This window comes from Cyprinus carpio, chromosome A5, assembly GCF_018340385.1.
Source record: "Cyprinus carpio isolate SPL01 chromosome A5, ASM1834038v1, whole genome shotgun sequence".
In the NCBI taxonomy this organism is placed as follows: domain Eukaryota; kingdom Metazoa; phylum Chordata; class Actinopteri; order Cypriniformes; family Cyprinidae; genus Cyprinus; species Cyprinus carpio.
Window position 1 is genome coordinate 38572243 of NC_056576.1, and position 27701 is coordinate 38599943.

General features: G+C 34.6%; 1 protein-coding gene across 2 annotated transcripts in view; it reads right to left on the reverse strand.

Moving 5' to 3' along the window:
* Positions 1 to 27701, reverse strand: part of LOC109067613 (astrotactin-2-like) — a 539141-nt gene that overhangs the window by 225065 nt on the left and 286375 nt on the right. For both annotated transcript variants that reach the window (XM_042757176.1, XM_042757175.1), the window contains 3 exons: positions 27366 to 27467; positions 17644 to 17790; positions 12084 to 12251 (listed from right to left, as the gene is read on the reverse strand). In XM_042757176.1, coding sequence (XP_042613110.1) covers positions 12084 to 12251; positions 17644 to 17790; positions 27366 to 27467 — 417 coding nt within the window. The remainder of the gene's footprint in view (positions 1 to 12083; positions 12252 to 17643; positions 17791 to 27365; positions 27468 to 27701) is intronic.

The window sequence follows — 27701 nt, forward strand, 5'->3', positions numbered from 1 at the left end:
ATTTATTTATTTATTTATTTATTTATCTTAAATTGTATACCAGATTTGATCTTTTTATATCAACGTCCATTAGCATACCTTAAGCATTTTCTTTATAACAGTCATAATGTGCATTCATATTCTGAGCTATTCCGCTTTAGTAAAATTATTAATACTGAATTAGGTCCTCCAATGTCACTCTTTTAGTACATTATGCCACATTAAGTGTTTTAGAATGTCCCAAAACCATGTCTAGAACTAAGCACTGACTGTATTTCTTTATACTTGAGTCCAAATTCAAAATGAAACTCTACGAACTGCTCCATTGAGAAAGTACAGAGCTGCATGAACCACTGCAAGCTGTAAAGTGAACAGGAAGTTTTTGTCCGAACTCAACGCAAATATCTTTGCAAGAGAACTCCATATTTTTTCCACCACTATGCCTTTATGGACTCTGTATATATATGACCTGCCTAATAGTGGCACTTAACAAAAAGAAATGAAAAAGAAATAAAAATGTCTGGCAGTTTGAGTGAAACTGCACACTCAGACGTAACAGAAGTAATTAGTTTAATAGCAATGTGCTTAATAATTCATTTGCTGTGAGCGGATATGCATATGCCAGATACCTGCACCTTCAAATCTGCGTGGGAGCAGCCCTTCTGTTAGAAATGGCAGAAAATGAGCCTTTCCATCTTTTAAAATGAAGGTTCAAATGCACTAAAACGCTCCTACAGCAGTAAGTGCTGGTTCTGCAGATGATGTGCCAATTATTCTGATTTAGAGGTTTCAATCAAACGGCTTTCAATGATGATTTGAGCGACTGTGCAGGTAGATTGCCTATAAATAGTTGTCCTTTGAAGACATGTAAGGTTAGGCTATCTGAAGAGAGTTTGTGTATGCGATAGAAACTTAGAGAAGTCATTGAATTCTTTTTGAACAAAGTTGCAGAATGCTTTTAGAGGCTCTATTTGAAGGATTCGTATTAACACTTAAAGAAGACTGTACAAATAGCATGCAACATTCAAGGGCTCTTTACAATATATACAATATGTGCTTTCCTCAAAGTTTCTGAATGCCTCGACTCATAGTGTACTCAAATATCGCAGGTTACCAGCACGAAAAATGTTGACTGTATTATTTTGCAAAGTTGCTTCACTGTGAAGCTGGATGGCTGTTTTGATCTTACATTTTACAGTGCACAAAAAAAAAAAAAAAAAAAAAATATTGTCTTTCACTCAGCATTTAATTTCTTTGCCGTTTACTATTTCTTGATTTGTTGTTTTATGATTTTACTTTCATGAATTTCACACATTTTACAGCTAATTGTATTCTTTGTTCTTAAAATTGGTTTTCACGCTGGTAATAGGACCAGTGTCAAGTTGATGGTTTAGTCATTGGGTTCATTCACTAATGCAGAAACAGCAGTAAACCACGTTCCCTACATACTACACCAATCACACCTCATGATGCTCATCCAATGCAGTTTCAGATTTTTACATTATGTTTCTCAAGGTTAGTGTATGAAGGTGTTTTTTTTTTGTTTGTTTGTTTTTTTGTTTTTTTGGCATCAAAAAAGGTCTTCCTTTATCCAACAGGAGCAGTTTCGCTCCTGTTATTGATGGACACAATTGCTGTTCCGAAACACTTCCTTAATTACATATTATGATGATGCATGTTAAGGGCAAGTCAAGGGGAAATCATGATGTCAAAATTCTCCCAAATTCAAATCCAGGCATTTCAGAAGGGTAGAAAATAATAAATCATATTTGAAACTGGGAAGTCGGTTTTGCGTTCTGAAACTTGCAGTACGTTTGTATTGTAGAGTAGCCTCTCATATGTGTAAATATCAAGAACATTTTAATTTGCCATTTTATGAACCCTTTTAAATGATGATGAAAAATATTCAACTAGGATAATTCTGATTATCAAGGTTCTTTTTCAATTTAATATCTGAACTCTGGTGATTAATAGATGCTTTCATTAGAAAGTTTCTCATGAAAGGCTGCATGAGCAATTTTCTGATTTCAAGGTTCAACGCGTGGGCACAGAGAAAGAGATATTGTTGTTCAGATGAATATTTCCCGGTGTTACACAATTCTGAGGGAAGCAATTCCGCCCATGGGCCTTGAGAAGATTTATCATGTTACACTCCCACAGAGACATATGGACAAGAGTAGAGAGGGAGAGAAAATAGGGCTGATAAACTCTGAACACTATGAAATGACAGAGCCATTTTGTCCTCTATTAGTTGTGTAGGAGAGAGAGAGAGAGAGAGAGAGGGAGAGAGAGAACAAGGAATATTTATGGTAGTTGAATACAAGAGAGGCTTGGCTAGCTTTTATTAAGTCATGAGCAAAACATATATTTCTGAAGCAGCCAGTGAGAGAGGAGAGCAGGGCAGAGAATCGGCGCTGATAACCTTGTGGTTTAATCAAAACCTGGTTGTGGGCCGAGACTGTGCTGGCGTCGGTCCCGGCCGGCTGAACACTCTTTCACAGACTCAGTGTGTGTGGAAAGACAAGAGGCTTCTATCAGCCTATTCTCCATCTCGCTTGACACAGAGAGAAGCATCTGATAATACTTGGCCTGGCCGCGGTCATGTCAGGACCTGTGAGATACGCGAGCACAGTGGCGCTCAGAACACTTAAAGACACTTCTTTATTTATTTCAAATTCAGTGATGGATTACTCATCATAGTGCTTAAACATGTATGATGTGATGTTTAATAAGCACTGAAATTATTCTCCACTGTATGTACACTACGGTCAAAAGTTTGGAATCATTAAGATTATCTTTAATGTTTTTGAAAGGAGACTCTTTGCTTAAGTGTTCACACCGTATGCTCAGAAACATAAAGGATGCCATTTCAAAGCTGATGTCATAACATGAATACCACACATTTACCTTTCCTCTTTAAGAAGTATCATATACTGCACACACAAGTCCATGCTGTGAACAAGTTGAATATGTTCAGAGAATTCAAGTACATTCATTTTCTCAAAGCAATTAAATTATCTCTCAGAATGTTAATAGGAGATTTATACTGTGGTGAAGAATAAAGATTGTGGTTAGATCAGAAACATACTGTTATTAAACAAATTGCTCTGCAAGTATTTTAAACTATAAATGCATGACTGGAATTTAGGTATGTGAAACTACTTTTAGGTATGTGAAACTACAAATTAAAAGCTGATTTTAAACAGACAAGGTATATACCACAAGACAACAAGTAATAGTCATGTTTTATAGCAATAGTATCTTTTCAGCCCCCAACGATTTAGACATTCACCACCAATGAACAGCATGGGTCAGATTGAGTGTTTAGTGTTCTCAAGCGGGCTGTAAAGGCACTTTGAGTTTGTTTACCTCACAAAAACATGTATTTATTTTTTATTTTTTAATTATATATATATATATATATATTTTTGCAACATAAATCTCTACTGATCTGTCCTCCTTCTGTGTAAAGGAGTCATGTGATCAATTCACTTGCTTGAATTAATAATCTAGAAATAGTGCAGGACACTAATATTTATTGAACATGTAAAATGTTGTCAATTTGGTGTTTCCTTTGTTTTAGTTTTAGGTTATATCCTACAAGCCTTCTATTTATTATGAGTTTAAATGAGATTTGCAGTATGCTGTGAGATTCTGGGCCTCAATATGTAATATGCAATAGTTAATTTTTTAATCATGCAATGACCAAGCCAGGCCAATTTGTATTCACAACACAACATATATATAAATATATACACTGCATTGTTGGATAAAAAAAAAAAAAAAATTAATTAAAAAAAAAAAAAATCACCATTGAAAGTCACCGTCATTCTGATTACCGTTCACTTTTAGCTGAAAACCTGAGCTGATTAGTCTGCAGTTAATTTGCTTTTAGCAAGTGTATTAGTGTTTCTGGACAGCACACAGAAACTGTTGTATTTAACTACTGCAATAATATTACAACCCCTGCTCTCTTAATGGATATTAAAATACTATAGACATCACTTAAACATTATATGCAGCATAATACCACTAAATGTAATGCAGATTTACAGTGAACTGCTTTTTTTAATAGTAATGTTCTGAGAGAATATTAATTACAGTATGGTCAATAGTGACTTCATATGAAACATTCAGCAACACAGCCTTATAATGAAGCTATTTTTTTTCTGAATTTGAATAATAATAATAATAATAATAATAATAATAATAATAATAATAAAACAGTAACCAGGACACAGTACAACACAGTATGCAACTGTAAGAAATTGCTATATAATTTTGTATAATCCGAGTGATTTTTTACAGTGTATTTATCACTAAGAATTCTGCTTCATGCTTTTTCTCTACTGTCTGCTTTTGTACTGCAGTGTGTCTGTTGTCTTCATGCATGCATAGTTAAAGTGAAAAGCAAAAAATAATCTCATTGTACAGTAAATATACATATGGCAATAAAATACTTTACATGGTACTTCGAGAAACTACAACAAAAGTTGAAGCAACGAACCGCAGACAGCTCCATCTGTCAATTCATCTCTCCTGTCTCTTTATTCTGCTCCTGTTCTGATTAGATATGATTTTTGCAAGCCTGGAGTCTAGTGTAAATGGCTGAGTGAGCAGATGAAATAGAGATTCTAAGAGGACTCAACTGGTACAAGATGAAGAGAGTAACGCATCAGCTCTTGACCGAGCGTTCAGCTGATGCTAAGCTCAAAATCACTCTCTGTACAGAGCCGGAGAGATTAGAACTCTCTCTCATTAACATAACAATAACTCTAGAGCTCCAGAGCCATCCTCAACACTTAAATATGGGGGAAAAGCATCTGGCATCAGGCAAATCACTGATTCCACACCATCACTCTACAGACGCTGAATAGACTTTTGATTGCTCTCCAAACCATTGACTCTAGCAGCCTTTATGGGGAGCCTCTTCCACCTCCTTATATATTAAATACATATTTAAATAAATATTAATATATTTATTAAAAAATGTGTACAGTATATTAGAACTAATTAATTGTATTGTATTTTGTTGTGAAAGAAAATTTATGTGGCCTGCACTAATTTCAGTGTGTAAATCTGTATAACGTTTTTTTATTATAAGAACTTGCTTTTTAAATCCTGGTAATTTTTTTAACGATGCATGGTTAAACAATTAACTATGAATTTTATACAGTGAGTCCTAAATTTAAACTTCCAAATAAATACAAATATAAACCTAAACATATAGAAATATAGGATATTACTAAAAGAAAGAACAATTTGGTTTACTTTATACCAGCATTATTTAATCCTATTTAATGTGCACCATCTGAAAATCTGAAATGTCCAGTGATAAATCTAGACTGAACAGCTCACATAAACAAAGGCAGGCCGCAGTTATACATGAGTGATTGAATGGCAATCCATGAATATACAAGACTGTTTGATGGTCATAATATACACTATAATATACAGCTAAATCCATGCAAAAATTGTATGAGTATACAGAATCAGTAGCTTCAGTAGAGGTACAGTACACAAGCACTGCAAATGTGCAGTCCAATGTCTCTAACAGCATATAGTCTGCAGGCTCAGCTTGCAAATGTGCCTGGTATTATTTGCAATAAGAGCAACGGACAATAACAAACTACCAGAAACTGCCACAACAATAGACAGAAAGTAGCTGAGGTTAGAAGAGACCTGCTACTCTGGTTTTGTATTTATTATAACTCCTGGGGAGAAACAGTGCAGACACTGGATGAAGACATGGTAACTATTGTCTACATTTTATCATGGTGCATTTTTCCTGGAAATCAAACCAATGATTTTGCTGACCTTGTAAGCATTATGGAACAAAGAGGGCTGCAGGCGGCACTTGGGACAGAGCCTCAGATTCTGGTACGGTTTCTGTCCTGCTCTCATCTGGACTACTGAAACTGACTGCTGGCCATCCTTCCTGCATATGCAATCAAACCTCGGCAGCTCATCCAGAACACTGAGAGATATTCAGCCTCCTGGAGTCCTCCCACAGTCGCACCTCTGATACACTCTCTAGTCCTGCTAGGATCGATTTGAAATTTGACGGCAGACCTTGTCTCCCCGTAACCTCTCTAGCGAGGATGAACATTTTGCCATTCATATGAGAAACACTGCAGCCTGCAGAACACTTGCTGCTAAAATACTGCTCAAGGTATTTAACCAACTTTAACAAAGACTGGTAACAAAAGATCTAACTGGTCAAAGATTTGAAAATATTTGAAATATAAGTTGGGAATAATGATTTCAAAAGAAGTCTCTTCTGCTCACCAAGGCTGCATTTATTTTATCAAAATTACAGTAAAAACAAGAACACTGTAAAATATTATTACAATTTAAAATAACAGTTTATTATATGAATATATAGTAAAAATATAATTTATTTCTGTGATGCAATGCTGAATTTTCAGCATCATTACTCCAGTCTTCAGTGTCACATGACCATTCAGAAATCATTCTAGTATGCTGATTTGCTGCTGAAGAAACATTTCTGATTATTATCAATAATATATTTCGATCCAAATGTGATACACTACCATTCTAAGTTTTGGGTTAAAATAAATAAATAAAAAATAAAATAAATATAAAAGTAAGAAAGTAATACTTGAATTCATCGTGGATGCATTAAAAAGTCAAAACTAAAAAAGAAATGGCACTCATATTGCTACAAAACAGTAAAATTTCAAATTAATGCTGTTTTTTTCCTTTACTTTCTATTTATCAGCATAAATGAGTTTACTCCATTTGAAACTTAACAAATCCAGCAATCACTCTTTATTTAGAATACATATTATGGTTCTTTAGAGATACAATGTTCCATCAAGTCTGGTTTATCAATTACCAAATAAGCATGTCAACATTTTTCCGAAAAATAAGATTTTATTATAAAACTGATAAAATTAAAACAAGTACACCCTCCTGAAAGTTACTGAATAAAACTGAATTAAATAAATTTGAGCCAATTTAAACTAACAGACAAGCATGTTGAACCACAAGAGTTAAAGTGGAGTAATTTCTTGACCATTAAAAGTGTTGCATAGCCCACTGAATCATTCTCAGATTTAATGCTTGACAACAGTTAGACCATTTGGCAGGGACTGATCTAAAAAGTAACTAAAACAAAAGTAACACAGAAATTCAAAAACAACAGACTTTATATATATATATATATATATATATATATATATATATATATATATATATATATATATATATATAAAAAATCAGACCTTCGTTTTATGCTTTCATTTTGCGATTTTTTTTTTTCTTTTTCCCCAGGAAAAAAAAAAAAGAAGCCAAATAAATGTCTCAGAGTCAACAAAAGCTAGTAACTGAGTGACTGATTCATCTCACAGAGTAGGGGTTGCACCGACTAATCGATTAGTCGGCTAGTCAACTTCAGTGCTCTGCCATGATGCTTTAAGCTTGACGTCGACTAGTTGCTGGTCCTATAGAGGGCGCAACAGGATAATAAATCTTTGAAGGACTTCCACATTTTCGCTCCATTTCCAAACAGTTAAAATTACAAATAAATACATACTCCGAAAGCACTCCACAAGTCATGTGTGATTGTATTACTGGAAGCTCGAAATTGAATGGGAGAATGCACGTTTTAAACCGCTTATTGTACAGGTAAGTTAATCGCCGTTCTAACCTAATGCGCTGCTGCACTATAACTCACACACATAGGCTACAGACAGTAGCTCATACATCACGCGCAGATTGAGCCCACACAGAATCATTCAGCGCAGAAATGTATTGTCAACACTGTTGTGTGATTTCTCAATAAAATAGCTTAGAAACTGAAAATAATTCTATAACTGATTTCTTAATATCTAAATCCCACAGCTTCAATACTAGTAGAGAGACGCTGCCAGGTAGAATTAATTCACACACGCAATCGCTCTCACTAATGCATTCATATGAATGTAATCTTTACTGTGCTACTTTATCTGTAACATTATCTGATTTAGAACGAGCAGAAATCTGTGAGAAATATAACGACCCAAAGACAAAAGAACTGATAAAAATGAGCTGTTATAGGAGCAATAGCCATGTGGGCAGCACTGTGTTATATGACATAGCTGTGCACAAGGTGTTGTTTACAGCTCCAGGCTTATGTTCATTATTGACATCATCAGTGACTAGTCAACTTCGACTTGACTTTCATCACATAAAAGTCGACTTCAAAAAATCAGAAGTCATTCAACCCTTATTACAGAGTAAGATGTAATGTAGAAAAGTGAAATGCATGGTTGTTGTCCACAGCTGAAGCACCTATGTAGCCAACACACACTCAACTCATTTAGCCTTTACCAAAGCCCATATTTACAATTCTGGGAATTCATACTTAATTAGTTTTGATCTAAAAACATCTAAAATGCTATGATGTTGTTAGAGGAGGTGTACAGTGAGAAGTGCCTGGTTCCAACAGTAAAGTTTAGTGGTAGTAAAACTCTTATATAGGGATGTATGAGTGCTGAAGGTGTTGTTGTTTTGTGATTTATGAGTGGTTAAGTTTTTATATAGATTTTTTTTTTTGAATTTTTGTATTTTGTTTAAAAAAATGTGTGTTGGGTAATACAAAATTCATGAAAATTCTAAAAACGCATATTAAAAACTTTACGCACTCAATTGAGTTAGATCTTTTTCTTCGTTTTTGTAAGTTTTATCCAATAATATGACATGCAAATAAACTATGATGGAAACACACTTACAAAATAAATAAAAATAAATAAATTCCTCAATATGCATAAAAAAAATCACTTGACTTTGCCTCAACAGATGGCAAAGTTCTCAACAGAATTCCATCATCAAAATTATTTTGTATAATCACCTCCCAGAACTGTCACACATGATCTCTTCGCAAACATCAGGCAACCAAATGCAAGATTACGCTCTGAGGCACAAGTCATGTATTATACAGGAAAAAAGAGCCACAGGCTTCCCTGGTTACAGCAACTTCCATTTTTATTATTTATATTTTGCACCAGTTTCCCAGGAAGTGACACTTTTAATTTTCTTATTTATTTATTTTTTTATTTTTTTATTGAACACATGGGATGGAAACGTTCGCAAATGTTTTATGCCATATTCTAATTCTGTGCTTAAGGTGAATTCCACTGTGTGATATAATGCAAGAAGCTGAAACAGAAGAGGCCTCCCTCTCCTCATTGTCTGTTAAGACATATTAATCACTAGAATATTACAGCTTTGCTGAATTGAATCAGGGGTGCACTCATTTATGCAACAGTTTATACAAAATTCATGCATTATTTATACAAAATTGGCTAATTTATTTAGTTTACAGATTTTAAAAACATAAGTATATGTTTAATGAATTTACATTTTTCCATCTTTCCATGAACTGTACAAGTGATAATTAAGAAAAAAAGGACAGTGCAGATAGATAGATAGATAGATAAATAAATAAATAAATAAATAAATAAATTAAGTGAGGAAAAGTAACAGGAAATGTTATTAAATACAATGCAAACAAATGTCATTAAATAAGATGGATGGAAAGACAGACACACACACACAGACACAGAACTGGTCCCCAAACTAAAGTGTGATGCAATAAATACCAATAAAAGTTTGTCCGTTGTTTGTGGCTATCTGTGTCTTTCGATAACCTATGTATTTCACCTTGGTAATAACATTATGCATATTTTCTTTCTGCCTTTCAAATGCTCTTTTCCTCTTCTAACACATTACCCCACACGCACCGTCACTTAGCTTATGCTGCACTTTTTCAGACTGCCGTTCCTCTTGGTTTCCAGATTCACCTTCACATTTATGAATCTAATCTGCAGTGTTTATTGATGTGGCTTTATGCATCACCATTTAATGTGCATTATTGATCTCATGCGACATTGTGTGCTAAAAGCAAAAGGGATACAATCCAAAACAGATTCATATTTCTATAGAACCATTCTTTTTTTTTCTCCTCCTTCAAGGCCAGTTAAAAGAGAATAAGAAGAGGTAGATAATGCATCTAAATGTCAGGTCACACAACAGCGGCTTCGAGTTTGGAGCCTTCATGGAGGAGCTCTATTATTCATTGTGTTTAAAAATAAAGGCAGACCTATATGATTAAGTAGTACTGCATTTAAAGATATTTATAATGACTAAGGCCAAACAATGAACAACTCAGACATCATCAGCTTCATGCTGCTTATTACCACAGACAGTAATTGAATTTCAGTGTATATAAACAAATGGGAAACAAGTTTACAGGAAATAAACTCACAGTGGAAGAGCAGCATGCATACACACTTAAAACTTGCCATTTTCATCTACAATTCTGTTATGAATGTATAACTGTAACACTGAAAAATTACACGTTAGCATGAGACAGAATCATTCTTAACACTCCTAAAAAGTGAACTCTGTCACTGTCATTTCCCTTGTGGAAAATAAGGACAATTAATTATTAAATGCAGTGCATTTGTAGTGCATTTAAAATCTTAAAAGTACATTTTTAAAAATAATATTAATGAAATAAGAGGTCATGTCGGTGCACTTAAACACTTTCATGTTTCTTGGCACATAATATCAAATGATATCAAATTAAATGTTAAGACTTGTCAGTGTAGAGTAGCGCTTGTTTCTCGTTTCTCAGATCACAAATGCAGACATGGTTTTATGTTTACGTGGCGTGATACACAATGCGTAAAAACACAGTATAAGTCATTATAATCAGTAATTATGTGGATGCAACAAATGCCTTTTTTTAATGGGTTTTATAGATTTTGTTTCATCACGCCAGGATCACAGTGTGTTACGGGGTGTGACATTTTCGTCACACACTTGAGGTATTCGGCCAATCACAACGCACTGGATAGCTGGCCAATCAGAGCACACCTCGCTTTTCGGAACGATGATCTTTGTAAAAATCGACACGTTTCAGAAAGACGAGGCATAGAGGAGGAACAATAATGTAAATTAAGTGAAAAATAATGTGTTTTTTGAACCTTAAACCACATAAACACATTTCATTACACCAAATACACAACATAATGTTCTTTTTAGCAACGTCATATAATTTACTTTAATAAACGCATGTGTGTTTTAAAGAGGTACACTTATTTTGATGTGTTGACAAACATTCTAAAGCACATATAAATTACTTGATTATAATTTTATTGGATTATTATATTTAAGGTTAATATATTTTAAATGTATTTAATTACAACTTAATTATTACAAAGCTGTTAATTATTATAATGTTCCCAGCTGGTGGGAATGACTTGCCTACCTCAATTCGAGCAGCCATTTAAAATAAAAAAAAATAAAAAAAAAATAACATCTGAAGAAACATATTTTTCATCAGCACCTGACCAATTACTAGCACTTACCTTTTTGTATTTGTTTTTTCTAATTAACACACACACACACATACATTATATATATATATATATATATCCCCAGGTATAAGCTTGCTTTGTGTACTCTGCTAGACTGACTGAGACTGACATCAATTGCTTACTGTTGCTCTCTTGTTGGTCTGATTCTGTCTGTCTGTCTGTAAATGTCTGTATTTTACCCCGTACATAAGTCTAAAGAGCACCATGTGTTACTGGGTCCTGACCATATTGCAAAAGAGCAGCTACAAAGAAAGATTCTAGACAATAACTGTAAATGTCAAGCGTGATGCTCATAATCTCGATGCTAATAATCTTGTGTTATTCCCACGATCCCCAGGTATCGGCACGCTTATCACACTGACGCCCTGCAAACCGACTCAACCTGACTAAGACCTTGAGCCACAGATTACCACAGAAGGTCACAAGCAAATAAATGTGTTTCCCCGTAAGTGTGGCAATCTGGCCTTGGTACTGTATGTGTGATTGTGTGTGTACAAGTTTATCCTCCATTGTGGGGTCATTTGATCATATAAAGGGTAGTAAAACCTGAACTTTTTGACACTTTAGAGACTAAATAATGTTTATCTGAAATTTTAAAAAGGCAGGGGTAGGTTTAGGTTAGTAGATAGAAAATATTGTTTGGTCAATAGAAGTATATGGCAAGTTCCCAGAAAGATGTGTGTGTGTGTGTGTGTGTGTGTGTGTGTGTTCCCTCACCAGTGTCCTGGTCACAGAGCTGTTCGCAGGGGTCAGTCGTTCTCTGGCCGCAGTAGTCTCTCACCCACTGGGTGGAGGTGTTGGTCTGGTAGTACAGGGTTAGTTTGGCTGGATTTAACCAGTTGGAGACATCAAGAAAACTGCCCATGCTCACCACAAAACTGCTTCCTACAGCAAAAACAAAGAAGAACATACATGTTTATCTTGTATCCTTCAAGGTCAGCACACAACATTTCTGCAATGTCCTACACTGAAAAATATTTAGTACAGAGTTTGCTTATAATAATTAACTACTATTAAATAATAGGAACACTTTAGTTTAGGGACCAGTTTTCACTATTATCTAGTTGCTTATTAGCACTTTGGCTGTTTTAAAGGTATTTATTGAGTGAATTTTATTTTATTGTTTTGTTTTGGATGTATTTTTGTTTAGTTAATTGTTAAAGATAATTTTAATTAACAACTACCTTACTAAATATTAACAAGCAGCAAATTATTTTACAAATGAGTTTATTTAGGCAAAAGTCCTACTTAATAGTTAGTTAATAGTGAGTGTCTTTTGAAAACACTCAGCCATCACACTGCTGTCATTTTTTAAATATGTTGTGCTCCCATTGAAAACAATGGTGGAAACACATCCTAAGACCAGGAGTATATCTTGAAACATCTAAAGATCTCCAGGCCTCTTTATGCAGTGGCTAACATCAGTGTTGGAGAGTCCATCAAACAAACACTGAACAAGAATGATGAACCATTCAGTAACTGTAAAAGGGCAGATCTTTCCCCAAAGCAGAATTAAACAGTGTTTCTAAATAAGCTCCCCCCTTCTCTGTGTGTCCATCATCTCCGAGGATAACATTTACATCTGACCTGCTCTGCTGATGTGTGAATTCAGCGCTTCCCAAAGATAAGGGCGACTTAAATTAAATTGCTGTGCTGCTTCATAATCCTCTCTGCCGTCTTAAACCCGAGAGCGGAGGCTGAGCGGGACGTGTGGACGCCTGCCAGACTGACACCCACTCAGGGACACCCAGGAGTGCCGCAGAGACACAGGGATTTAACACAGCATGGCAGCTGTTGTGCCTGAACTTCATAACATGCCAGTAAGATGAGATGCAGCCAGGACAAAGTTCCTCCTGGAGAAAGAAGAACTGTCTAGCTAGCAGTCAACAAATATCTGGGATAACAAACAAACAAACAAAAAAACTTATTTATTATAGATGTTATATTGTTTTTTTTTTGTGTGTTTTATATTATTATATAATTATATATATTCGTATATTATACGTGTAATATATATTATAATACATATATATTATATGTGTCTATATAAGGATAGAATCATTGAATCGGTAGGGTCAGGGCTTAAACAGGAAGTGTGTGCACAAGTGTGCACTTAAAATTTACCATGCATTATACTTCTATGTAAAACCTGATTGCATTTTATGCCCTTTAGAAATCCTCATAAGCAGGACGGCTATAGCATAAGATAAATATACAGCTAAGAGCAGTGGACCATGTCTGAAATGAGTTTGACAAATGGGTGGGGGTTTAGAGAAACCATGTGTGTGTGTGTGTGTGTGTGTGTGTGTGTGTGTGTGTGTGTGTGTGTGTGTGTGTGTGTGTGTAAGTCTGCATTTAAGAGAGAGAGAGGGAGAGGAAAAAACAAAAAAAACAAAGATGACCTTCTGAATACCCCCTAAGAAACAATCAGCCACTGAATGTCAGCGAACAAGTTTAATTAGGAACCTGTTGCTGGTGACTGTGACCTCTTCAAATCTCAGACTAATGTAAGAGCTTTAAGTTGATACTAATTATATAACCTTTTCAGAATATGCAAAGTGTGGGCTAATACGAGTGATCTGAAATTTTAGATTGTCTGCATCTTCTAAAAAAAAAAACACAACAGATGGAGCCCATGACCCTCAGGAAACCTACCGGAGTAAGTATGACAAATCACCTAGAAAACATGCTCTCTAAATTAAGATATTTTGGGTCCTGGAATGTGTGTGTGTGTGTGTGTGTGTGTGTGTTGTATGTTTTACCTACTTAACCATATTTTGGGGACAAATCTGTTCCCAGAAGTGAGCTAAAGCTGATAAAAGCTCCCAAAAACATTTAAAAATGTGAATAAAAATCACATAAATGTTTGTTTTGTTTTCTGTTAGGGTTGGGTTGCAGTATTTATATTAACTGTCTGTACTTAAAAACAATAAAAGTCTATGGAAAGTCTCCATTTACAGTAGATACTTTAGCTGTAAACCAGTGTGTGTGTGTGTGTGTGAGTGAGTGTGTGTGTGTGTTGTTATACTTTTGAGAACTGTATGTCCTCACTAGCATAGTGGTATTTAATAAAACCAATCTGTGAGGACATTTTATGCATCCTCAATAATTAAAAGGTTCATAAATCAGCCAAATTACACTTGTATTTAAATCTAATGATGTGCAGGTTTCTGTGAGAGCTGTTTGATTTGTCAGGTATGACAGAAAATATCATTAAACCAAATGAAATAGAAAAAACAATGTAAGCCTTTTTAGATGTCCTCACTTAAACATATAATATATCTTCTAAAATCTCTCTCTCTCTCTCTATCAGCACCATCTCTTCTCTCTCTCTCTCTGTGTGTGGGGGTGTGTGTGTGTGTGTGTGTGTGTGTGTGTGTGTGTGTGTTATTCAGTCTCTAACACTTAAACCACCAGGGGTTGTTGTATACTTAAAATTTACCCATGCACATGACTACTGTTTTTATATGGCTAAGAAATGTATTATGTCACTGTATTATGCTACTGTCTTCACAAGGTAATGTCTACAGTCATAAAATGCTTATTTTTAGTCATCAGCTATGTTTTTGTCCTTATGTTTTATGTTCAAGGCTATTTTAAGCAGGCTACACTAATCACTTTTCGTAAAGGTGAATATAGGCTAAACCAGCCTGCAATGACAATGAGAATTAGAAGGAATTAAATACATATTTGGGTGGTGTAAAAATACAATAAAATGCTTTAAGATAACTTGTGTTATTCAAATTACATAAGATTTTTAATGTATTATTATTATTAATATTATTATAATTATTTATTAGATTTTTTTCAGGAAACTGGCAGACTAGAATTATAACAAACGAGGAAAATTGCAAAATAAAAATAATAATTAATCCAAAGTTTGAACATTTATGAGTAGGCTAAAACATCTTAATTTGAATGTGCGTGATGTTACAGTTTACAGTAATCCTACAGTAAGCATGAAAATAGGCATTATATGGGTAAATTTGACCTGCTGGCGCTTACAGGTATAAATGCCCAGTTTTTAAAATGGTTTCATCTAATTTTATTTTTTATTTATTTATTTATTTATTTAAACAATAGGAGATTGTAAATAACCAAATTTTAGTAAAAATCAATGACTGGGAGACTTGGATATTTTATTGAAAATCTGTTATGGACATATGAAAAACAGCCATGGTTAAATTTTACCCCGAGGCGGTTCTAGTGTTAAAAATAAATTGCTCAGTTCAGTAAAACAGTAACCAGACAAAATCAACAACGATAATAATATATGGCACATATACAGTATCAGGTATCTGGGAGGAAACAAATCCACTGCCTATTGGCCAAGAAATACGAAAGAGGAAATGGGGCTGGATAGGTCACACTCTCCGCAAGAGCCCTGAAAACATCACCAAACAGGCACTGAAGTGGAACCCACAAGGAAAGAGAAGAGAGGGTAGGCCAAAACAGACTTGGAGACGATGCACTGAAGCAGAGATGAAGGCAGCCGGATGGTCATGGGACCAGCTAACGAGAGTCGCCCAAAACCTGTCTGCTGGAAAATTGTTGTTGAGGCCCTATGCTCCTTCGTGGAGTCAGCAGAATGAGAAGATACAGTATCGGAATATGCTGCCCAGGTGGCATCTGTAATTTAGGTTGGTCCAATACAAGCAATCAGCAGTTTCTCTATTCTCATGTTGTTGTTTTTTTCATCAAACCACTCAGATTTAAGACAGTTTCAAAATATCCCATATAATCTCACAGCTTTTATTAACAGGAGTGTACTGTGTGTTTGTGTATGTTGATCATGATTCTTCTCTGAGGGTTAAAGCAGCCGACAGCATCTCTGACAGATGGTCCAGCATCTCTAAACTGCAGCATCAGCATCACACGGCTTCTGCTCGCTCTCACCCTCTGACACGCTGCTACAATAAAGCAGATCTCACAGACCTCTTTGCTTTCTTCTGAAAGTTTAAGAGACTGGAATTTCAGAGTTATATCTAAACATAAATTCAGATGTGAGCAGAAAGGAACTCATAAGACCTAAGACCGTGGCTTTGGCCATGACAATACATTTTCACTCAGTTTCTCTCTGATACACTGACAAACTGCCCAAGCTAAATCAGATTAGCTGATTTAGCATGCAGTTTCAGAAAATCTGTCACAGTCCATATAACATTTTTTTCTTTTGTTAGTTTGTTTGTTTTGTTTTGTTTCTCCTTCTGTAGGCAACAATAAGATTAAGTGAGGGTCACATATCTATCTATCTATCCATCAGTTCAGAGCAGAAAGGCTACATTTCTGTGCATATGCACTAACCACTATGCCAGGTTTCCTCAAATCTAGTCCTGGAGGGTCAATGCCCTGCAGAGTTTAGCTCCAACCCTGATCAAACTCACCTACCTGTGATTTTCTTATGATCTTACGATTAGCATGCTCAGGTGTGTTTGATTAGGGTTAGAATTAAACTTTGCAGGAAAGTGGATCTCATGGGCCATGTTTGATCATCCCTGCAGTCTGCTGTGGTTTTGACATTACATGCTTTTGAAATATCAAGGGAAAAAAGATACCATATTTTGCCACCATTTTAACCCATGATGCAAATCTCATGAAGACGGACCAAGGCTCTGTCCCAAATGGTGCTCTTGTGGTCTTGCGAAAGGCCACCACATGCATTAGAGGGCACATTTGGATTAATAGAGGCTTTTTCTTGTGTGGTTCATTGCACAATACTATTGAGCTCAAAATACTTTGATCATAGTGCATGATTTGTAGACGCATTTTGATGTTTGCATTACATAACTAGCTCCGTATGTGTGGCTTTTTTGGCATAGTAAACTTGCTCAGTAGCGCATCCAGTACAACAATGCACCTCTAATGTAACATAATTGGGTACGAGCCCCGTGAAACACGAGCCACTTAAATCTGTTTCAGATAAATCTGAAGGCACTGTTAATTCACTTTGAATGTGTTTGCGAAGCAGCAAAATATAATTTTGCCTTCCAATACCAAGGTTGTTCATTTGAATGCATTAACTAATAAACAGTGTAAAGATACTTTGTACACAATGACTTTGTACACTTTAGATAGGCTACAAGTGTCTCCTAAATACATAAAAACATAAAACATTAAAAAGTCACCATGTTGGTATCAGGTAAATGAATGGTGATGTCATTAACATTTTGTTTGTATTGTTGTTCTGAATCTAGTTCTAAAAAAAAAAAACTAGTAAAAAAAAAAAGTTCCTAATGGTCTTAAAATAATTCAGTGTGGCTGTCTGTAGATTGCTCACCATCAGCGATGAAGTGTTCAGGAACATGGAGCGTGACCTTGACGGTGAGAGGACAGGACGTTTGTGTGCCGTACACGACCGCCACGACACACGTGCAGACAGTGATCAGTGTTAACGTGACCTTGCTCATGGGACTCTGAGGGCATCCTGTGGGAACAGACAGAAGAACACAATTATACAGATCAGAGTCCTGCTGTGATTTCCCATGACGTCACACCTCTCCCACTCACACTCACACTCATAATCACAATCAAATTAACTGCTGCCTTCCACCATTACCAGGCAAGCTTTTGCTCTTTCTTTAATCTATACTATTGTTCAAAAGTTTTGTCTTTGCTAAGTTTGTTTTTTAAAAGTAGTTTCTTATGCTTACCAAGGCTTATCAAAAATACAGTAACAACAACAATATTTTGAAATATTATTACAATTTAAAATTTATTTATTTATTTATTTTTTTTTTTTTTTGCTTTTGTAAAACTTAATTTATACCTGTGATTTAAAGCTGAATTTTCAGCATCATTACTCCAGTCTTAAGTGTCACATGATCCTTCAGAAATCATTCTAATATGCTGATTTGCAAAAATAACTATGTATGAGTGTTACACTCTCTGGTCTCGTCTACACTGCTGAGAATATTGTAGAAACATCAGGAACGATTCTGTTCACTCACACTAATCTCAAAGTTTCAAAAGTTTTCCTTTTTTAGTTGCTTGTAAAAAATGTTGATTCTGAATCAGTCTCCACAGCTTAATCATGTCACTACTTCCTTCCAATGGAACATTCTATAAATCCTGCCTGAGTGACAACAATAACCAGAAGAGGGGCGGAGCTTAGCGAAAGGTCAATTTTGACCACTTAATACAGCAAGCATCTCTAATGCTACAATAAAACGAGGAAAGACAAGCATCCTGATGCTTTCTGAGGACAGCCTGGCCATAAATTGAATCCTCGAGCTCCCTGTAGAGTGGACGTGGGAGTGAGAGTGTTTATTCCCATGTCTCACAGCTCTGTGATGACGATCAGATTTATGTAACATAGACAGAAAAGCTTTAAGTCCAACAGCAGTGATTTGTCTGCGAGACAGAGGTTAAACTAAAACTCTAATATCCACATCTAGTAAGGTTTTGACAGCTTTGGTGAAGATTAGATGCTTTGAAGTCAAAGAACAGCATGTAATAATGAACAGGTAACATTAATCCCATTAATTAATATCAGCACCAGCTCCCAACAAGCAAGAAATAATATTCTTATGAACATATTGGTGGCCTTAACAAACAAACTCTCTATGCTATTTATTCTTTTCTTTAATTAGCTAAGTTTAGAAAAGTCCTTGTTAAGACTTGACTGATTTCTTTATGCAGAGAAACAGATAATGGGTTTTCATCATTATCCGACAGGACTTAGACATCAGTGTTAGCCTGAAAATAATATATAATCACTGTTGTCTTGGAAACTGTGCTGAGATACACCCGACTAAGTGTTATAGAGGGCCTGGTGGGGTGAAATAAAAATTGTGAAAGTAACTCCTCTTCAAGCAACTTCAAGAACCTGAGATTTTTGTAGATTGCATGCAAACATCTCACAGATGCTTGTATTAGTTTAGTTGTCTGTGCCGTGTTCAGCGCTCCTCCAAGGGGTCACACCTGGCTTGTTCTTCACAGTGCAACATTCACAGTATCACACGTCTCTTCCAGAACAATCTGTTCCTAACTGTAGCTGTCGGTGAACAGCCCACGATTATTAGCACAATCTCAAGTGGAGATCCAGAAGATATTTACAAAAATGGGCGCTAAGCAAGTGGATTTGGAACTGGTGGACATGGACACAGGTAAACAAAAGTGTGAAATAAACAAAAATTCCAGATGAAGTCACCATCAGGACTTGGTTCTGAACTCATGAATAATTGTTAAAATTAATAGTTAGTTCATGTTAGCTCAAATCCATGAATAATTTAACAGATACAACTTGTGATTGTAATAATGTATTCGTAAATGTTTAAATTACAAAAGCTAAGATTAATAAGTGATTTAGACATATTTTAATCGTTAGTTCATGTAAGTAATGCAGTTAAATAATGCAAACAAATGGAACCTTGTTGCAAAGTGTTGCACATTATTTTATAGGCCAATTTGCATGACATAATCTAAAATAGAAACTTGTCTTGGATACATTGACAGAAAATAAAATCAGTCAAGTAAAAAGGAAATGAGAGATAAAAGCCTTGAATCCTTTTTAAATCATTTATACTATACCTACTTTGTATATGTTTTATATACTTTTATACAACAGTTACATTGTACTGCCTGTTTTTATAAGTGAGTTATTGTATTATTCACTCAACCGATTTATTTAAAAACACTGAATCACTACTGTGTTGTAATGGTTCTGTGGTTTGGAACAATTCTTGCTGGATCTATAAAACTGTCAATACTGAGGCCAAAACCTAAATTACTTAATGTTCAGTTGTTTTATTTATTTATTTATTTATTGCACAAATTTTCCACAGTTCTCTCCCTACTACTAATATAAATTTACTTAGATTTTTTTTTTTTTTTTTTTTTTCATATATAAAAATAATAACAAATAAAAAATGCAATTGTTATGCTTTATGGTTTTGATCCACTGGCTAGTAGAGTCACTCTTCAGAATCAGGCTACACTGGCCATACAGTATGTTTTGCTCTTTAGATTTCATGTTGTGGCACCATTGCATAGTCATGAAGAAAACATTGCCAGAGTATTTGAATATGCCTTCTTTTGCACACTGTCAGAAAAAATGCATATTCAATAACTATTCTCAGCTAACTTTTGACTAAGAACCCTACATTAATCCCAACAGCAATTTTGTTATTGGCACAAAACACAAGAATATTGACTGTAAATAAAGTGATGTGCTCCAAAAGCATTTAACAGGATTGTTTTAAAATGGTTTATCGATATTGTCTTCCAGTTACAATGCATGATTTATTACAAGACATGCACACATAAATACAGTGATGCAACCAGATCTTACTAATGCAGCCCATTTTCAAATTTAAGCACATCAATTCCAAACCAACTGTGACGGGAATAAAATAATAACACATTTGCGCTTGTAGGGTTTATAAATAACTATTGCTACCTACATATTTATGTTTTGTCACGGTTCGCCTACTGTGGTGGAGACGAGGAGATGAAGAGGATTAACATACAATAGTCTTTATTTTACCAAATAAGGAAGGACATGGAACAGACAGGAACTCACATGTATGACGAGAAGTAGACATGTAATACCGGACAAAGAACTCTGAACAAAACTCTCCTTAAGAACACAACTTAATCAGGGGAAGACGAGACACACCTTGAATCAAATTGGAAACAATCAGGGAGCAGGAACAGGAAGATAACCAAAATAAGGGCATATAGAAACAAGAGGGGAAACTAGGAACACAAAGAGAGGAAAACAACAAAACGGAAACACAAGTCTGACAGGTTTAGGTTTAATATTTTAAGAATCACCATTGAATAACCCATGTTTATTGAGCTCTAATCTGGAATGCATCCACCTGTGTATTTGTTAGTTAGTTAGTTAGTTTGTATGGCATTAGCTTAAATGGCACTGCTTCCTTAAAATGAACCAGCTATTTTTTTTCCCCCGATATATTTTTTGTTAAAGAAATCCCATTATACTGACAAATTATATGATTCATATGCGTGACTAATACATACAGAAGTTAAAGATACATAAAGGGAGGAATATTGCAGTGTTTAGTCATTGAACAGTCACTGAAATAATGGGGTACAATGACACAACGTTAAATGTGAAACAGGCCTCAATCACTGTGAAAGACCTAAGAGAACATTAGCATATGTATGAACACAACAGCATGTTAACGCTGAACACACACACACTTTCTCTCTTTCTCTCCGGTTTCAGAAGTGAATGAGCAAGTCCTTGACAAAGCTTAGCAGAGCTTCACACTTGTGTGTCCTTCATGCTAGAGAGCATCTACCACACAATGCTCAATAACACCACTGGCTGTGCATTGATAATGCTCATGCATACAGTACTGTACATATAAAACATGTCAACCACTGCTTAGATTCACAAACACAAACGTACAAATGCACACCCACAACATCCTCTTGAATATAGCTCTGCCATCAGCACAGATGGAGTTTGAGGGATAATTCATGGCTATAGCGGCTCATAAGAGCAAACAGTGGCTTGAGGAATCAATAATGAACCCTGTTCTGTCCCTTCTGCTCAGAGCTCCTGGTTTGCAGCAGTTCTACCACTGATCGATTTAGACCGACACTACCACAATGAAAAGGACTGAAACTCAGCGAAATAAATTTCCTAGGCAATTTCTCTCTCTTATTTCTTTTAACTATGAGTTTTGCAAGGGGGAACACACTGCGAAAGATAACAGTGAATAAAATGAATAAATGAGTGTTGCTTGCTTGTGCAATACCCACCGCAACATGTTTTGTCTGCACCAAATCTATATAATGATATATATTATGGTCTGTAGATATGGCTTGGGTTTAATGTAGGTCTATGGGTTTTATCATACTCCTAGTAAAAATTTCAAGCATGACCATTCAGAAAAGTAACAACAAACCTCTCACCAGCTGTATGATTTAAGGTATCATTCACATCCATATCACAAACGGTTTGGGAAAAGGCGCAACTGGAGTTGGTGGAAAAAACTGTGAGCAATAACAATAGTGTGATGATTGCTTTGGGAGGAGGACTATAATATCACAGTCTCAAGTCCTTCACTAAAAGGGAAACTTACAAAACAAGTCCATTTCATTCTTTTAAGAGCCTTTCAAAACAAACAGGCAATATAAGTATGCTGCCGGAAATAAATTTGTGTTTCTCAGCATTCAGCGCAATATTTGAACAGCCTTCAAGGAAGAAAGATGCTTCCTGTCTGCAATCACAATATCTACAACTACAGCTAACCAGCCTTGTGACTTTATAAATGGCTAATTTGCTGCTTATTAACTGTTAGTTAAGTAGTTTTTAAGTTTAGGTATAGTATGGTAGTATGCTGGTAATATGCATGCTTGTGAGAATTTAGGAGTATTTAGGAATGTTAGCTATGATATTAGTTTTAACAGCACGATATTATTATTATTATTATTATTATTATTATTATTATTATTATTATTATTATTATTATTATTATTATTATTATTATTTATCAAACACAGAACATAATTTGAGGTGTGATGGAAACAGCATGTGGTAGAAACAACCCAGGCCTGTTGCAACATTTCTGCCAAAAATATACCATTATGTTGATTTTTGCATGTTACACTATACTTTCAAAGTGAAATGTCCAGTGAGTGGAGATAAACATGTTTTATTTTCTCTGTAACAGGTAAACATGAATCTTGCAATGTTTTATTGCCTCGGTTGTTGTATGTATCGTGGCAGTTTGGGACTCTATGTGTGGCAAGTGGTGCTAAAAGGTCTCTGTATCACATTTGAAATTAGCATGCCACTTCACTAAACCTAACCGATGGTGATAACAAAAGCAAATGTTAGATAAAACACATTTGCTGAAGCAACCATGTAATTTTTTTTTCTTGCTTCTACAAGCCTTTGAGCTCTTTTATTGTAACTCGTGTTTCATGGGACTCGTACCTTGCTTCAAAAAACAAGTGCAATGCTGTACCGGGTGTGCTATCGAGCAAGTTTACTACATCAGAAAAGCCAAACATATGTAATGCAAACATCAAGATGTACAGTATGAGTTTACAAATCATGCAGTATGGGAAAAAGTGTTTTGAGCATTTTTGAACATACATATTGTGCAAGAAACCATGCAAAAACATAATGTTTGTTGGTGTTTTACTGTCACTAGAGTTCATTTCAGCTGGAAACTGCATTGAAATGTATGTATTGGTATTTTTTGTAGTTTTGCAAAACTCTAAAGCACATTTTTTTTTCCCTAAAGAGCCTAAGCTGTATGGAAATATTAATGACTTTGAGAAAATGCTGCCTAGCTTTAAAGAACAGCATTAAAGAGTATGTGCTTGTGAAGCCTTAAATGCCATCTAGTACAGGTACGCAGCTCACTGGGATTTGAAACACAGTTACAGTTTATAGTTCATATTTTGGTATTAAATTCATCATTGTGCGATTAAACAGTCTGAGAGTGATGTTTGTCTCTTGTGAGGCGCCGCTTCGTGCATCTTCATGAATTCTCAGCGGGCCATTTTGAAAGCTGGTGATAGATGAGTGTGACTGCAGGACTCTGATGCTACACGCTGGGCTAATCATCTCTACCAGGAGCTGTTTGTTTCTCATCCCTGGTAAAATAACAACAGGAAGCGACTGATTTTTCCTCCTCCTCCACTTTTGCAGACAGGGTGAGCAGCTTTGCATTGAGAGATTTGGCTTTGTTTGATGTGTACCTTTAGGTTTGTGATATGATCTGCTGCATCGATTCACGAGCCACCACTTTAACATCAGTGGACGTTTAAACTGCTGTTATTTCAGTATCATTAAACACACATTGTTAATATTTTGAATTTTATTTATATATATATATATATATATATATATATATATATATATATATATATATATATATATTTTTTTTTTTTTTTTTTTTCCTTTTAATTTTAATAGGTTTGTTGTCAGTTTTTAGCACTTTTATTCATGTCTATATAGATTGTTAATTTGTATGTATTAGTTTTATTATTTTAAATTGGGACAAGTGTTATAAATTAGCTTTAGCTAAAAACATTATGATACATGCATCAGATGACTGTCAAAGTTTATCTATGTTATTTGTATCTGTCCCTATCTAAATAAACTTAATAATAATTGAATTAGAAATGTTGCCTTGTAAAAAAAAAAAAAAAAAAAAAAACCTTAAAAGTTTAAATTGGTTTAATTTTAGTTTTAGTTAACATCAATATCCCTGATTTAATCTGAATGATCCATTTGCACACTGGAATATTTTCTATGCACTTTTTACTGTCCATTGCACTAGTGTAAATAATGTTAATATGCTCATAGTTTCTGCTTGTAGTGTACATACACTTATTACATAATCCATCTGTATCGTATGTTCATAGTACACCCATCTGTATATCATGCTGATAGTATTTAAAAAATCTGTAAATTATGTCCATAGTACTGTCTTATCTGTATATTTATTGTACATTTGTAACATATTGTAGACACTGTATATCCTGTACTTACTGCTTATTGCACTTCTGGTTAGATGCTAACTGCATTTCGTTGCCTTGTACCTTACATGTGCAATGACAATAAAGTTGAATCTAGTCTTGAAATTTAATCAGTGTCACTTTACAAACATAGGGCAAATACTGGTGCATCATTACATTTTTGAAGCTATATAAAAATATCTTTTGAGACATTACACATTAGATTAAATATAATCTAACATAAAATTAAATTAAATTAAATCAAATCAAGGTTTTAAACTGTATGACATGTTGTCATAATGGGTTAAGGTTAGGTTTAGGGTTAGTTGTCACATTGGCTTGGTAACTATGCATAAAATAAATGTACATTCATATAAAATAAAACAGTTTATAGAATCCTGAGGTTTGAATGGTAAGCACATCCTTTCAATGATTTATTGTTGAAACAGAAAAACAAAATTACTTCTTGGAAGCATTTCATTTCTTAACTTGTACTTTTTTGTAAATTTTTATTTGTCAGACCTTTTTTTTTTTTGTCTCATACAGGATACATGTTCAGGAGCTTATGTTTTCTCTGAAGTGTGCAGCAGCTTCATCCAGTTCTTCTCTTCTGGATATAAACAAAGCAGCAACACATTTGGCCACTGAAGACCTGTATAATGCCACATAGTCATATAATCATACATTTGTTTTCACAGTGTCCCGAGATGCTCATATATTTTTCCTTTCAGAAAACTAATATTTTCCACTTTGTGTAAAAACAACTAAGCAGCTCAGGTTGATCTGTGAAGTGAAATCACATCAGCATGTGACGCAGCGTTTATACAGCAGTGTGACATTGAACAGCAATCAGATTAAAAAGAAAAAAAAAAAAGTCAGCGGGCATTCAGAAAGAAGCACACAGTGAACTATGATCCTGGTGTGACTTAAATTACTTCAAACGAAATCCACCTCGGATGGCATTTAGTTAGCTGGGAAAGTCTTTGAGAGGAATGCTTAACCTGGAAAGTGCTTAGATATTTATTTATTTATTTATTTATTTATTTATTTATTTATTTATTTATCTATCTAGTTTTTAGAAAAGAGGCTTCATATCATTGTAAATATGAGCTATGAATAATTGATTGATTGATTGATTGATTGATAAAATATTTTAATATAATATATTTAAGTGCAAACTGAATATAATGTTTTCAGACACACTAAAAAAATAAAAACTTTATAAAACATCATCTTTTAAATTAAACGTGATTTTCAGTTTAATATAATTTAATAATTTAATAATGTTGTTATGTTATGCTCAACCAACAAGAATTAGAAGATTACAAGATTAGAATAACTTAATTTGTAACATAACACACACGCACGCACACATATAAAATAATTTAAAATAATAAATCCATTGCTCCAATAAATTGATCTGTGGGCCTGGAACCAATTTATATTAACGTTTTCGGTTCAAAACCACAGCTATCATGGCACATGCTAAATGTACAGACTGTACAGAAATTGAAATCTACAGGTAACGCTAATACACGTAGCCACGCAATGATGATGTCAACATTAACAGTTTGAGAACAAAGTATAACAATAAGAATTTGCATGGTTTGATGTGATATGAGCTAAGAAATGATTAGATTTAATCACCACTGATAGCACAATTTATTGAATTACAAATTATTCATAAATTAATTGTTCGGATGACATTTTCCGGTGAAAATTATTATTTGCTTCATACTTTTAAAATAAAATAAAATAAAATAAAATAAAATAAAATAAATAGATTGGTTGCTTTGCATGTCCATGCCACTAAAATGTTGCTGTTATAATGTTGTTTTTTTTTTTTTTTTCTCATTTTAAAGAGTTATAGTCTGTGAGTTCAGGACCTTGTTTAAGAGAATTCTGTTTAGACTTTTCATTATTTGGATGTCTTTGGCTTCTGGTTTGGAAGTATTTAAGTGAGTTTGCTGTAAATGTTTGTCCAGTTAAATGTTTGACTTTCATTGCATACTTTCACATGTTTTAGCTTGTTTGTTGTGCACAGTGCAGTATAGTTGCTATGTGCTATATTTCACACAACTTCACACAAACATATTTTGGCTGACTACTGACTAAAAAAAAAAAAAAAAAAAAAAAACATTCACTCATTTTCAGGCTCTGTTTTGTGTACTCTATTCGTAAAAGGTGCCTTAACCTCCGTATAAGATGACAGTAAAAGACGTTACCGAATATTCTGCATTTATTGACCTAAGAAAAAAACAAACAAAAAAAAAATAAATAAAAATAAGAACATGTATAGTGGCCAGAGTAATCCTCACTTGTTCATGGCAGGTGTTCCCACTTCTTTTTTTCACAGCTGAAACCCTTATGATCTAAATGAAAATATTTTAAGTAATGTTCAACTTTCATAAAACATATTTTATTTATTACACACTTCAGTGTTTTGAGAATCATGCATTCTGAGACTTGGCAGTGGTTGGAAATCTGTATTCCGGTTTCATGTGCAAAGCGACTGATGTAAGTGAATGTTGGGTAAACGAAGGCAGTTACCTTTGCTGCGGCGCCGGCCCCTGTGCTCCGTGTAGAACTTGAGTTGAGTGTCATCATCCATTTCAGATCCAGAATCTCCCTGACGGCCCAACACGCCTCCAGCTTCACACAAAAACACACACAGACAGTTCTGTCATCTCACACATCTGTCACAAACACTTTATACACTTATAATTCATTTGCAAACTCTTAGTTTGTAGTTAATTGATAATTTATACAGTGAGCTCTTCATTCATTGTCACTTGTAATTTACTAATTATTATTTTTTAATTGGCTTATTAAGAGTTTGATAATGATTTTATCCTTTGTTTATTTACTCATTGCATTGTACCTCTA